Source organism: Corylus avellana, chromosome ca3 (assembly GCF_901000735.1).
Source record: "Corylus avellana chromosome ca3, CavTom2PMs-1.0".
Classification (NCBI taxonomy): domain Eukaryota; kingdom Viridiplantae; phylum Streptophyta; class Magnoliopsida; order Fagales; family Betulaceae; genus Corylus; species Corylus avellana.
In genome coordinates this window covers 27,961,614-27,974,274 of record NC_081543.1, presented here as the reverse complement: position 1 = coordinate 27,974,274, position 12,661 = coordinate 27,961,614, and the positions used below count along the sequence as shown (strand labels likewise).

The 12,661-nt window shown below is 35.0% G+C and overlaps 2 protein-coding genes and 1 long non-coding RNA gene across 3 annotated transcripts; all 3 read left to right on the top strand.

Annotated features, from left to right (window-relative positions):
- Positions 1 to 1,888: 1,888 nt before the first annotated feature.
- Positions 1,889 to 3,978, top strand: LOC132173663 (uncharacterized). Its single transcript, XR_009439334.1, has 3 exons — positions 1,889 to 2,082; positions 3,455 to 3,666; positions 3,856 to 3,978. It is a non-coding gene; the product is annotated as an uncharacterized LOC132173663 (long non-coding RNA).
- A 3-nt stretch (positions 3,979 to 3,981) lies between these two features.
- Positions 3,982 to 8,410, top strand: LOC132174355 (salutaridine reductase-like; the record flags this gene model as incomplete). Its single annotated transcript, XM_059586024.1, has 4 exons — positions 3,982 to 4,022; positions 6,005 to 6,248; positions 7,134 to 7,208; positions 8,037 to 8,410. Coding segments are annotated over 4 exons (651 nt in total), but the record flags the coding sequence as incomplete, so codon positions are not given.
- Positions 8,128 to 8,865, top strand: LOC132173662 ((+)-neomenthol dehydrogenase-like). The gene is made up of 2 exons (XM_059585223.1): positions 8,128 to 8,219; positions 8,357 to 8,865. Exon 2 carries the CDS (start codon positions 8,405 to 8,407, stop codon positions 8,792 to 8,794), a length of 390 nt encoding a protein of 129 aa, XP_059441206.1. The 5' UTR covers positions 8,128 to 8,219; positions 8,357 to 8,404; the 3' UTR covers positions 8,795 to 8,865.
- Positions 8,866 to 12,661: the final 3,796 nt, after the last annotated feature.

Below are 12,661 nucleotides of genomic sequence, written 5' to 3'. Positions count from 1 at the left end.
ATCGATCGCAGTCACAAAATATACGAAGGTGTACATCCTGTGACTGCGATCGATCGCACCCAATGTGCGATCGATCGCAGTCACAGAATGTTAAAAGATATTACACACACACACACACACACACACACACACACAGATATATATATATATATACTTTAATTTTATTTTAATTTTTATTGCATAATGTACAACAACTTTGATAGTGATACAACGAAATGATAGGATCAAGTGACAATCAAAATTGAAACAATTGAAATTAAAGGTTCGTTCAAACATCCGTTTGATCATAGTACATTTGTTCAATCGATCATGATAGGATCAAATGATCGATCAAACTTGAAACAATTAAAATTGAAGGTTTGATCGAATATCCGATCAATCATAATGAATTAGTTCGATTGATCGTGATAAGATCAAATAATTGAAACAATTGAAATTGAAGGTTTGATCAAATATCCGATTGGTGCTACCTAGTGCATTCATTCGATCGATCGTGATAAGATCAAATGATCGAACAAAATTCAAACAAATTAAATGTTCGATCGAACATTGAATTGAAGTCTAAGCATTTTATATTATATTAGTGCATTACTTAAATTGATCGGGATACAATCAATAAAACTTGACATGATTGAAGGTTCAATCGAACATCTGATAAAATCAATTCTGATCGATACTATTACATATTAGTCTGATCGATCGTAATGGGATCAAATGTTCGATCAAACATCCGATCGATCATAATGAATTAGTTCGATTGATCGTGATATGATTAAATGATCAATCAAACATCCGATCGATCCTAATAGATTAGTTCGATTGATCGCGATAGGATCAATCGTTTGATCAAACATCTGATCGATCATAATGAATTAGTTCGATTGATCATGATAGAATCAAATGCCCGATCGATCCTACTGAATTAGTTCGATTGATCGTGATAGGATTAAATGTTCGATCAAACATCCGAGCGATCCTAATGAATTAGTTCGATTGAGATCGATCCTAATGAATTAGTTCAATTGATCGTGATAGGATCAAATGATCGATCAAACATCCGATCGATCCTAATGAATTAGTTCGATTGATTGTGATAGGATCAAATGATCGATCAAACATCCGATCGATCCTAATGAATTAGTTCGATTGATCGTGATAAGATCAAATGTTTAATCGAACATCCGATCAATCCTAGTGAATTAGTTCGATTTATTGTGATAGGATCAAATGATCAATCAAACTTGAAAAAATTGATGGCTCGATCGAACATCTGATCGATCCTAGTGAATTAGTTTGATTGATCGTGATAAGATTAATTGATCGATCCAACTGGATACAATTGAAGGTTCAATCGAACATGTGCATCTTACATGTTCAATAAATACATGTAATTTTTATAGATTAGGTGAAAAGAAATTCTTCCAACCCATTTTGGAGAAAAACTTTGTCCATATATATATATGTGTGTGTGTGTGTGTGTGTGTGTGTGTGTGTGAGAAAACTACAAAATGATGTATATATATTAACAAATAAAAAATAGAAAACTTTACTAATTATGACCCAAAAAATTAAATATTTTTTTTTTTTCAATCAATTTTGACTTAAAATAAAATTAATAAGCTAATATAATTGTCTAAATAAGTTCAAATAAAAAAAATTAAAAAGTGGACAATCAGCTTCAACATTATAGGTTGACGCTGATAGTATGGTTATCAGCGTCGACTAAGTCGACGCTGATATAAAACTATGTCAGTTTCGTACAAATTAGAAGGCGGGATCCATTGGCGCGGCGGGTGAAATTTTCGGAAAATTTGTTTTGTATCTCCCCCTTTTTTCTTCTTCGCCTCTCTAACCCATTCTTCTCATGTTATCCCCTGCCTTCTGCCTGCCTTCTGCAGTTTTGCACAATACCAGGAGAGAGAGCTAGAGCGAGAGAGAGAGATCGACACAAGAGAGAGAGAGAGAGAGAGAGAGAGTGACGGACAAACGGAATTTGTCTTTCTCATCTTTATATTTGTCTTTCTCACTAATGAACATTTGTCTTTTTCTAGTTGCCGAGCAAGGAAGAAAGAAGAGCTTCAGGTAAATTTTCTTCCTCTTCATCTTTTCTCTCTTTTCGTTACTGTCTGCAATTCTCTCTCGTCGGAACCCTGTTTTCTCATGCTTTGGTTTAATTTCGAATCTTGGTGCATATTTCTGAAATTTACGCTTCATGTTGGCATACCTATGGTTGATTTGAGAGTATTTTGCTAATTTTGGATTTGGGGATGAAAAATTTTAGAAGCCCGCCCCTATTTGTTTTTTGTAGAAGCCCCTAGTATATGGAATTTGAGGATTATTGGGTCAACGCTAATGATGGGTGTTGTTTTGATTTTTGGATAATTTCTTGATTTGATTTTGTGTGTTTCTTGATATGGGATTTTATTTTGGGGACCCTATTCATAAATGTTCTTAATCATTTATATGGAATTTGAGGACTTTGTGTGTTTCTTGTAGCAAGGTGGAGGGTCAGGTTGTGGGTTCAAGTCCCACTGGGTGCATGTGTAATTTACCATTAAAAAAAAAGTTTTCTAATGACATCTCCTAGGTTATCTGATCTCAGTAATGACATGTAGATTTGTAGGAGGATTGCCAGGTGCTTGTGTTATGGTTTATTTTCCATCGATGAAACGAACACCTTTTTTTAAAAGAAAGAAAATTACTTATCTTCATTTTTTTCCTCCCTATTTAGGGTATCCCATGTATCTTTTAGGTTGCTGCTGGTTCTTATCCATCTCTAGCTTGTCCTCAATTATAACGGAGTTGAGCTTACTCATAATAACCCTGTGTTTTGAGATCATTGTTTGATTGGATGCCTGCCCTAGGAAGTCTTGCTTTTTTTTCTTTTTTTTTTTCGGACTTCCTTGACCTTTTGGAATTTTCGATTGTAACTTTTGGGAGAATTTTGTACAATCTCCATGTACTTGAGTGCTCTCTTTTTATCTTAGTAAATGTATTACTTATAAACAGAGTAAGTCCATTTGTGATGCAACTTGTTAACTAATTGTTTTTGTTTTCTCAATTCAAAAGAAGAAGAAGAAAATGCTTGTGAGTATGATTTTGGTATGCGCTGGTTTTGAAATAAGCCAAAGAATCAATTAAACCTCTCAATAAAAGATTAAGAAGTATCACATTTTGTGATTATATTATGTCAGTCGTGTTTAGTAGAGTTGTTTCCTTCCAAGTAATTTTGACTTTTGGTATCTGGTATAATGCTGATATCATTCATATGAACTGCTCTTTTTGTTTGTTTGTTTGTTTTTTTATTTTTTATTTTTTTCAGTATTTGGATGACCTTGGGATGTGTATATTTTTGCAATTTCAACTTCAAGTACCACAAACAGTTTTCCTCGTTGAAACTTTCCTTTATCTCTCTAATGGTATTTTGTAGTGATTGTTTTCATTTGCCTTTTAGTATCATCATCCTGAGGATGCAAGGTCTAAGTGTTTGTGGGAAATAGTAACATGATAAAATTGATCAACAATCAGAAGATTTGAAGCAAAGGGTAAAAGGTAAAGAGAGTGGCGGTTCTGTATAAGGAGATGTCAGCATTGCATAGGAACAAGAGGAAAAAGAGAATGAAGAAGAAAAAGAAGAGAGTAGTGGAGAGGAAGCAAAAAAAGAGGGTGAGTTTTACTTTCATTATTTTTTAAGAGAATTTTTGTGTCTATCTTTAGATGGATCATGCATTTGAGCTGTAAATATGGCTACTTCATTTTATTCATGCGTGGTTGTTAGTAAGTTTGTAGTTCATATTTTTTCAAAATTGTTCTTCTTGTTGCCATGTAAACCTGATAGAGTGGGTATGCTGCCAGTATTTGGGATGCAAGGAGAACCTTCATATTCTTGCAACTAAACAACTCCTACTGATTTTGAATTGCATGGAAGGGGATAAAGCTGTATTTCTTTTGGTTGCACTGTCACATGTGATAGATGGATGGCCCACAAAATTAAACATCATCGGTTCCGTGGTAAACTTGAGGTGGGAATGAAAGTTATTCTTTATGTCATTATTAATCAATTGTGACTGTGGCAATTCATATGCTAAGTTGAGAACTAAAGAAGTTGAATAGACTCCTAGTAGACACCTTTCGCCGCACATTGTATATTCTTGTGTCTAAAAAATTTACCAAAAGAGTTTAAGAATCATTCATACGGCAATTCACAATAAGCTAAAGAAATGTTTCAGAACGCAATGCAATTTTGTTTTCAATATGTGGTGTATATATATAATGCATTTGCAACTTAGAGGTTTATGCTTATATAGTTTGCGTCCAAGAATAAAATGCATCTTTCAAATTATATATATATAAAAGCAAATGCATCTTTTAGTATAATTACATTGATTTATTGATTACAAAGTCCAAATACAATACTAAGACAAAGTAGAATGTGTGTTCCCTCTGCTATAGCTACTGAGGCAGATTTGAAGGACCATAAAAAAAATGAGAGAGAGAGAAAGAAAGAGAAGATTTAATCTAGGAAATGTGCTGAAATTGGTGAAATCAAAGGGCATTACTTGAATGTTGGTGGTAACAAGTTGCTTTGATTCAAAATCTGATTAGCTGTTCTCCAATTACTATAATTAGAACATTCCTACCTGTTTCTATTAGTATTTTATGTGCAGAATTGACTACGCTTTCTAAACTTTATTGAGCTAATTCAGTTATTGGACAAATGGAATTCAATTAGAAAATATGAATGTTATCTTCTGTCTTGTGGTGATTAAATTTCAAATAAGGGTTTGATTTTATTCTTGAGCCTTGAATTGATAAATTTCAAATAAGCATTTTCATACTTCAGCCTTTAAATTTTGGTCGATCAGCTCTTTTTGGCATTTAGATGTATATATATATATATATATATATATATATGTTACTCATACCAGTGTTCCCTGGTTCTGCGATCGATCGCAGAATTTTTTTTTTTTGATTTTTTAGGACCATTAGGGTCGACTTTTTGGACGCTAATGGTTAAACTATCAGCGTCCACTTTGGTTTGGACGCTGATAGTTATTATTTTTATTATTTTTTTAAAGGACCATTAGGGTCGACAAAGTGGACCCTAATGGTTAACTAATAGTGGACGCTAATGCTTGACTATCAGCATCGACTAATTCTTTCGTTTACATCATCTTTAGGGTCAAAACATTGCGCCTTTTAGAGTCGATCAAGTGGACACTAAAAGTGATCATTAGGGTCGACTCTAAGTGGACGCTGATAGTTAATTTTTTTTAAAATTTTTTAGGACCATTAGGGTCGACTTTGTGGACGCTAATGGTTAACTATCAGCGTCCACTTTCGTTTGGACGCTGATAGTTATTATTATTTTTTTTTTTAAAAGGACCATTAGGGTTGACAAAGTGGACCCTAATGGTTAACTAAAAGTGGACGCTAATGCTTGATTATTAGGGTCGATTTTCGCTTCCGTTTACATCATCTTTAGGGTCAAAACATTGCGACTTTTAGGGTCGATAAAGTGGACGCTAAAAGTGATCATTAGGGTCGACTTTTAAGTGGACCCTGATAATCAGACATTTGATCATTAGGGTCGGACTATTAGCGTCGACACCTTTAGGGTCGAAAAGTCGACGCTGTTGGCAACAGCGTCCACTTTAGGACCTTTAGTTGAGTCGCCCCTAAAGACCTAATTTCTTGTAGTGATAGCAATTGGGAAGATGTCACTGCATGCGTAGAAAACCTAGATAGAGATGAGCAACTATAAATACCCCACAACCTTACCTTAAACCATCCAAACAACAGAAAAACCATAAACTTCCATAAATAAGCGTCAACGAATTGCAGAACCAAGTCAACAAATTAACATGACGAAGAGGTAATTTCATCTTTAACAACATGTTTTAATATGAACCTCAGATGTATATAATTATATATCGTAGTAAGCAGTGAAACATCGATCCTTAATTTCTTTGTTTTTGCTTTTGATTCAAACTTTTTTCTTCAGGATTGCAGTTGTTACGGGGGCCAACAAAGGGATAGGATTTGAAATATGTAAGCAGCTAGCTTCAAATGGGGTGAAGGTGATATTAACTGCTAGAGATGTGAGGAGGGGAAATGAAGCTGTTGAAAAACTCAAGGTTGCTGGATACTCCGATGTGATTTTTCATCCACTTGATGTGGGGGACAAGGCTAGCATTTCTTCTTTTGCAAATTGCATCAAAACTCAATTTGGGAAGCTTGACATATTGGTACGTAATCCAACTCACCGATACTTGTGATCGGGTGTAATTAGTCGTTGCCCGTATTGCATGCATGGGTGGCTAACGTGACCGGATACCGTAGATAAGCCTTGTACTGATTTGTATAGTCTAGACACCTGCTTAAGTAGGTAAGGGAACACCTATCCTCTTATATTAACTGCCCGTATTGTATGTTCTGATCCTTGGTAAGACACTTGATTTTAATGGAGAATATGACTTTGACTTGTAGATGGGAATATCAAAATTCACAGGGATGTGTATTTCCTATTGCTTCACTAGGCTGCTTTTCCAACCTGTTCATAGTATAGAAAAGAAAAACGAAAAAGTATAAGTATGGATGAGCCCTTATCCAATAGTCTAAGGCAGATTAATTATATAGATACCTTTCTAATCAATCTATACTTTTGAATTAAGATGAAATCATGTAATCTTTTTTAGATAAAAATAAAGTCATTTGGTTTACCATTAATGGCAGTGGTCTAGTGGTCTCAATAAAATTCTCCAAATGGTTTTAGATATGTACTAAGGTGAGAGTTTAACTCCTGAAATAAGAATCATCAATCCTATTAGTATTAGCTGCTTTGGGTCATACTGATTTCTTGATGAAACTAAGTCAGGTTATGATTTAGTCAGACTTAAGAGACAATATGTGGTTCCCATTGTCTTGGTCTTTCCCTGTACGGCTCTTAGCGAGTAAGGACTACTATGGTCATACTTAGATAGAATAGCCATAAGTGATCTCCTCCGTCGGCTTTTTTGAATATGAGAAAAAAGAGTCATTTGCTTGGTGAAAAATAAAGACCAATAACTATATGAAGTCTTGTTCTTATCCCACATTTAGTACTCTACTATTGAAATTATTTTAAATTGCAGATAAACAATGCAGGGATTGCTGGATCCATAATCAACGCAGAAGATCAAGAGGGCTTAAAACAAGGGTATGATGAAGTAAGTTTCCCAATGTAATATAATCTCTATCAGCATTTTAAATTTAGAGTATAATCCAGAAATTTGAAGTACTTAATTACTGCAAGATAATGTGTTTAAGTGGAAATGTAGACTATAATATATGGTTTAATGTTTTCCTTCCCACACTGTATGAAAGAAAGTCTCATAAATGCAAAAAATAAAAATAAATAAAAGGACAAAGTTTTACTTCAAACAGGAATGAAGGAAATTCCTCAAATACAATTTATTAAATTAACATATGTCTTTAGAGTATATTATTCTTATATGCATTTTCACATGCACTAAGGACAGATACCACATGCTTGGTTAATTTTATGAGAAAATTACAAAATTAGTTATTGTGGTTTACTTAATTTGTAATTAACCTTCAGTGGTATCAAAATGAATTCAGGGATCCCTAAGGTGTACCAAAAAGACAATTTACTCCTTACAGTAGAATTTCATCAACTGATTTAACAGATTTTGATTATGTAAATATGTCAGAACTAATAAAATTGTGACACATGTCATATTTTAGTCAATGTCATACTAACGGAATCTGTTAAGTCAGTGAACGAGTAAATTATTTTTTTGGCATATCTCAGGGACCTTTGAGTTCATTTTGATACTACAGAGATCTAATTTACAAATCAGGTAAACCACAAAAACTAAGTTTGCATTTTCCCCTAATTTTATTAAAAATGTGAACAAATCAATTTTAGTTTAGATTGGGTTGATCCGAAAGAAAACTTTCTCCACAATAAAATAGTATTCAAATGATTTCAAACATATATGCTACATCATTTACCACTGCATACGATGATACAGGTTGCAGGTGGAAATCGCGGATCCTTGGAGAAAGTTTTCAAGCAAACATTCGAAACTGCCACGGATTGTATAAGAACAAATTATTATGGGATGAAGCTAGTGAGCAAAGAACTAATTCCACTTCTTCAATTATCCAATTCTGCAAGAATAATAAATGTCTCCTCCTCCTTGGGACAGTTAAAGGTACAACATTATTATATTGTTAGAGAGTGCGTTTTAAAAAAATTGCGGTTCGTTTTCAAATCGTGGGTAAAATGGTGCATTTTTTTGAATGCATTATTTTCAAATTGAACGTTTTAAAATAATTATTTTTTAATTAGCACCTGTGACATCACTTTTAGTGATGTCACATGTGCTAATTAACAACAATGGAATTTCAGCATATCCCAAATGAGAATACAAGGAAGGAGCTAGGAGATGTAGATGGCCTCACAGAAGAGAAAGTGGACAAGGTGGTGGAAGGGTTCCTAGAAGACGTCAAGGAGAATTTGATACAAGTCAACGGCTGGCCGACAAATTTTTCTGCTTATTTTGTCTCCAAGGCAGCTGTGAATGCTTTTACAAGGGTTCTTGCTATGAAGTATCCCAACATTGCCATTAACTCAGTTGGTCCTGGCTATGTCAAGACAGATATTAATCACAACACTGGGGTCTTAACTGTTGAAGAAGGAGCTAAAAGTCCTGTCATGCTGGCTTTGATGCCTGAAGGTGGACCTTCTGGTCTATTCTTTGATAAGACTAAAGTGTCAACCTTTTAAGTGATAATTGATGCAATACGATGCACTTGCTCATTTTTATGTAACGTTTCGTACTACTTTTTCCAATTCGATATTGTAGTTGTTTTACTTCTCACTTACATTGAATAAAAGTTTTCTATATTGCATGTTCAGAAAGGGATCAACATCATTTCCATTTTAAGTGAAATGGGTTATTTATTTTGTGTTATATATATATACCTGTACGTTTGAGAGGGAGAGTGCCGGAGTGTGAGAGACTGTCAGCCGGTGAAGTCACAGAGAGAAATGAGAGAGCGAGAAGGGCCTGGCGTGCGCGGGAGGAGAAGAAAGAGAGAGTGTCGGAGAGTGAGAGATAGTGCCGGAGTGTGAGAGAGACTATAGGAGAAGAAGAGAGAAAAAGAGAGAGGGAGAGTACGGAAGAGTGCACTGCGCGCGAGAGCAAGAAGAAAAGAGAAAGGAGGGGGAAAAAAAAGAGAGAAATGAGAAAGAAGAAGGGGAAGGGCGTCTAGGTTTGGTGCGCCTTCCCAAGGCCTGTTAGTAATGTGCCACATGTCGCACATTACTAATGGCTGACGTATAGTAGCACATGTGGCACGTTACCAAAGGGTGACGTGCCACATGTGGCACATCATGGCACGTCACTAAATTGGTATCATGCCACACATGGCACGTCACCATATTGGTAACGTGCCACATGTGACACGTCACTAATATTTAAATTTTGTAATAAAAAAATAAACATTGCTCTTAATTTACCAACTTAGTTTTTAAAAGCAATATATACTAATTAAAACTAAGAGAACACCAAGTATTTTCATATATATATATATATATATATATATATATATATTAATGGTCTAGAATATTAATACTAAAAACCACAGTTTCATTTTTTAATAACATTGGGAGTAAGTCGATCTCAAGCTAGTACATAATTGATATATTAATTTGAAAGTGTAACTATCAAATTAAACTATTGTACAATAGTTTACTTATATCTATGGTTTACCAATAAATTTATAATGCTAATTGACATATTCTTTTGACAAATATACTTAATAAGTAATAATATACATTGACTATATGTTAATGTTAATTTGGTATAATATTCTTATTGTGCTATCATTTCCAAATTTGGTGTAATATTCTTATTGTTCATATATAGTTATACAGTGCATTGGATGGCATAGTTTTTTAATAATTAACCTATTCCTTTTACAATTGTAAAAAACTTAGGGCCAAGCTATTACGTAGTTGGGAATTCCTAGGGTTGTAATAAACGTGTTCTATAGGTTATGGGCTGCATGCAATTATATGCCTCATAAGTTGTAATTTGTAATTTGTAATAAACGTGTTCTATACGTTGTAATTTGTAAACCTTAGGGGCACCCTAAGCGAGTTGATGTTTTAGCCGGCCATATAGCTTTCTAATTTTTTAGAATGTCATAAGATGATGATGATCTAGGGTTGAGCTCGTAGGTAATATATATATAAGCTATTCTAATTTTCTTTTTTATTACAAAAATAAAAAAATATTGGCGCACGTTAAACAAGCTTTTTCCGAATTTTGTAAGGGTATGTATCGATGGTGAATAAGTACTACATGAACCAATTTATATTAAATTTAGTCTATAAATATATGGAATGGATCCATATATATAAGTACTATATAATTATTTATTAAGTATATATTTGGAATTTGGATTTACTAATTAAGTAACAGTAAGCACGTGGTACTTACTGTTACTTAATTATAATTAAGTAAATACTTAATAAATTATTAATCAGACACTTAATAAAGGGTAAATATATTATAAGATCCTGAGTTAACTCGCTAAAATTAAATAGTCCCTAAGTTTTTTTTTTTTTTTTCTTTCAAAAATTTACTCCTAGGTCAATCAAAATGCAAGAAAAAAAATCTTTACCGTCAGAATTTTGTAAATGCTGTTAGTCCCTTCTAAACGTTGCGTTTTTGGAATGCCAGATCAAGCGAAAATGTTGATCCTACGTGTCCAAGTGTATTCGTAGGATCAAAACTCAACGTTTTGGGTTTCCCAAAACGTGAGTTTTGGAAACTTGGAGGTTTTATTTTGAAACGCCCAAGTCATATTTCTTTCCCGATGAAACAAACGGACAAAAGAATCCCAGGCATACCCATCAACCAACGTAGCGGCTGAACGGAGACCCACTGATGCACCCATAGACGGCTGAACGGACACCCACCGACGAACCTACCAACGGCTAAATGGAGACCCACCGGCGCAACATAATCCACCATCAAGCCTAGTGGTTCGGCGTCCAACCTGAATTCGGCGTCCACCCATTTCTGCCCTTGAACCAAGACCCACCGATAGGCAACCCATCCGAGGTATTTCCCATAATTTTTTTGTGGTTTGTGTTAGTCTAACAAAGCCTACCACCCTTAGGGTTGTAATTGTTCTCAACCCTCTCTATGACCCACAATCAAATGTCAAAGGACAAAACACGACAAACATTGGCTATTATGGACAAAGCCATTACACCCCAAAAGTTCACAATAATAATGGAATAATGACATATTCCATTTGAACAACAACCAATATGGACCACACCCGTTGCCAACAATGCAATAAAGTATGTTTTGTAAGATTCCAACACAGATTATATTGTATATATAAATCCAACACAGATTCAACAAAAATTTTGGGGGATGGGGGTTTTGACAAAAATCTTCCAATACAACAAAAGCTTCCTAAAACTAGAAGAAAATGCTTCCACACTGTTAGACCAACACAAACCACAAAACAATTATGGGAAATTACCTTGGATGGGTTGCCAGTCGATGGGTCTAAGCTCTAGGGCAGAAATGGGTGGACGCCAAATTCAAGTTCGACGCCGGACTGCTAGGCTCAACGGTGGATTCTGTCCCCTGGTGGGTCTCCGTTCAGCTGTCGGTGGGTCTCCGTTCAGCCGTTGTGTTGGTCAGTGGGTATGCCTGGGATTCTCTTGTCCGTTTGTTTCGTTGGGAAGAAATATGGCTTGGGGGTTTCAAAATAAAACCCACAAGTTTCCAAAACTCACCGTTTTGGATGTTCCCAAAACGGTGAGTTTTGATCCTACGTGTACACTTGGACACGTAGGATCAACATTTTCGCCTGATCTGGCATTACAAAACCGCACCATTTAGAATGGACTAACTGCAGTTACAAAATTCTAATGATAGGGATTTTTCTCGCATTTTGACTGACCTAGGGCGTAAATTTTTAAAAAAGACAACTTATGGACTATTTAATTTTGGCATGTTGATTTCGGGACTTATGCTATATTTACCCCTTAATAAATAATATAGAATACCAAATTATTAATGTATAGTACTTAATTATAAGTATGTATATATATTACTAGAACTTGTTATTATATGTATATACAATAAATTATAAATAGGGGAAACTACACTAAGCCCTCCTGAACTTCCGGCCGATTTTGTAGACCCCTACTGAACTTCCAAATCTCTCATTTTGGACCCTTGAACTTCCATTTTCTCTCACTTTGGACCCCTCTGTTAGTTTTCAACGTTAAAGTCAAACAGTCTGACTTTTTATGCCCATTATACCCTTACTCAGTCCACTTGAAATTTCAAAAATGCCCAAAACTACAGCACCCACCCTAGCCCAAAACGACACCGTTTTGGGCATTAAAATTATATCGTTTTGGGCATTAAAATTGTTTTTTTTTTTTAAAAAAAGGAGAAAAAGATCGGGGTAGCTAGCCAAAATGGGGTGGCTGAACCACCCAATTTTTGGCCAAGGGGGTGGCTCCCATGGCCGGTATGGGGGTGGTTCGACCACCCCCATGACCAAGGGGGTGGTTCGGCCATCCTGAAAAGGCCAAAAAAAAAAAAAAAAAAAA

Coding starts and splice junctions, on each gene's coding strand:
- LOC132173662 (XM_059585223.1), top strand. CDS start 8,405: ATGGAATTTCAGCATATCCCAAATGAGAATACAAGGAAGGAGCTAGGA.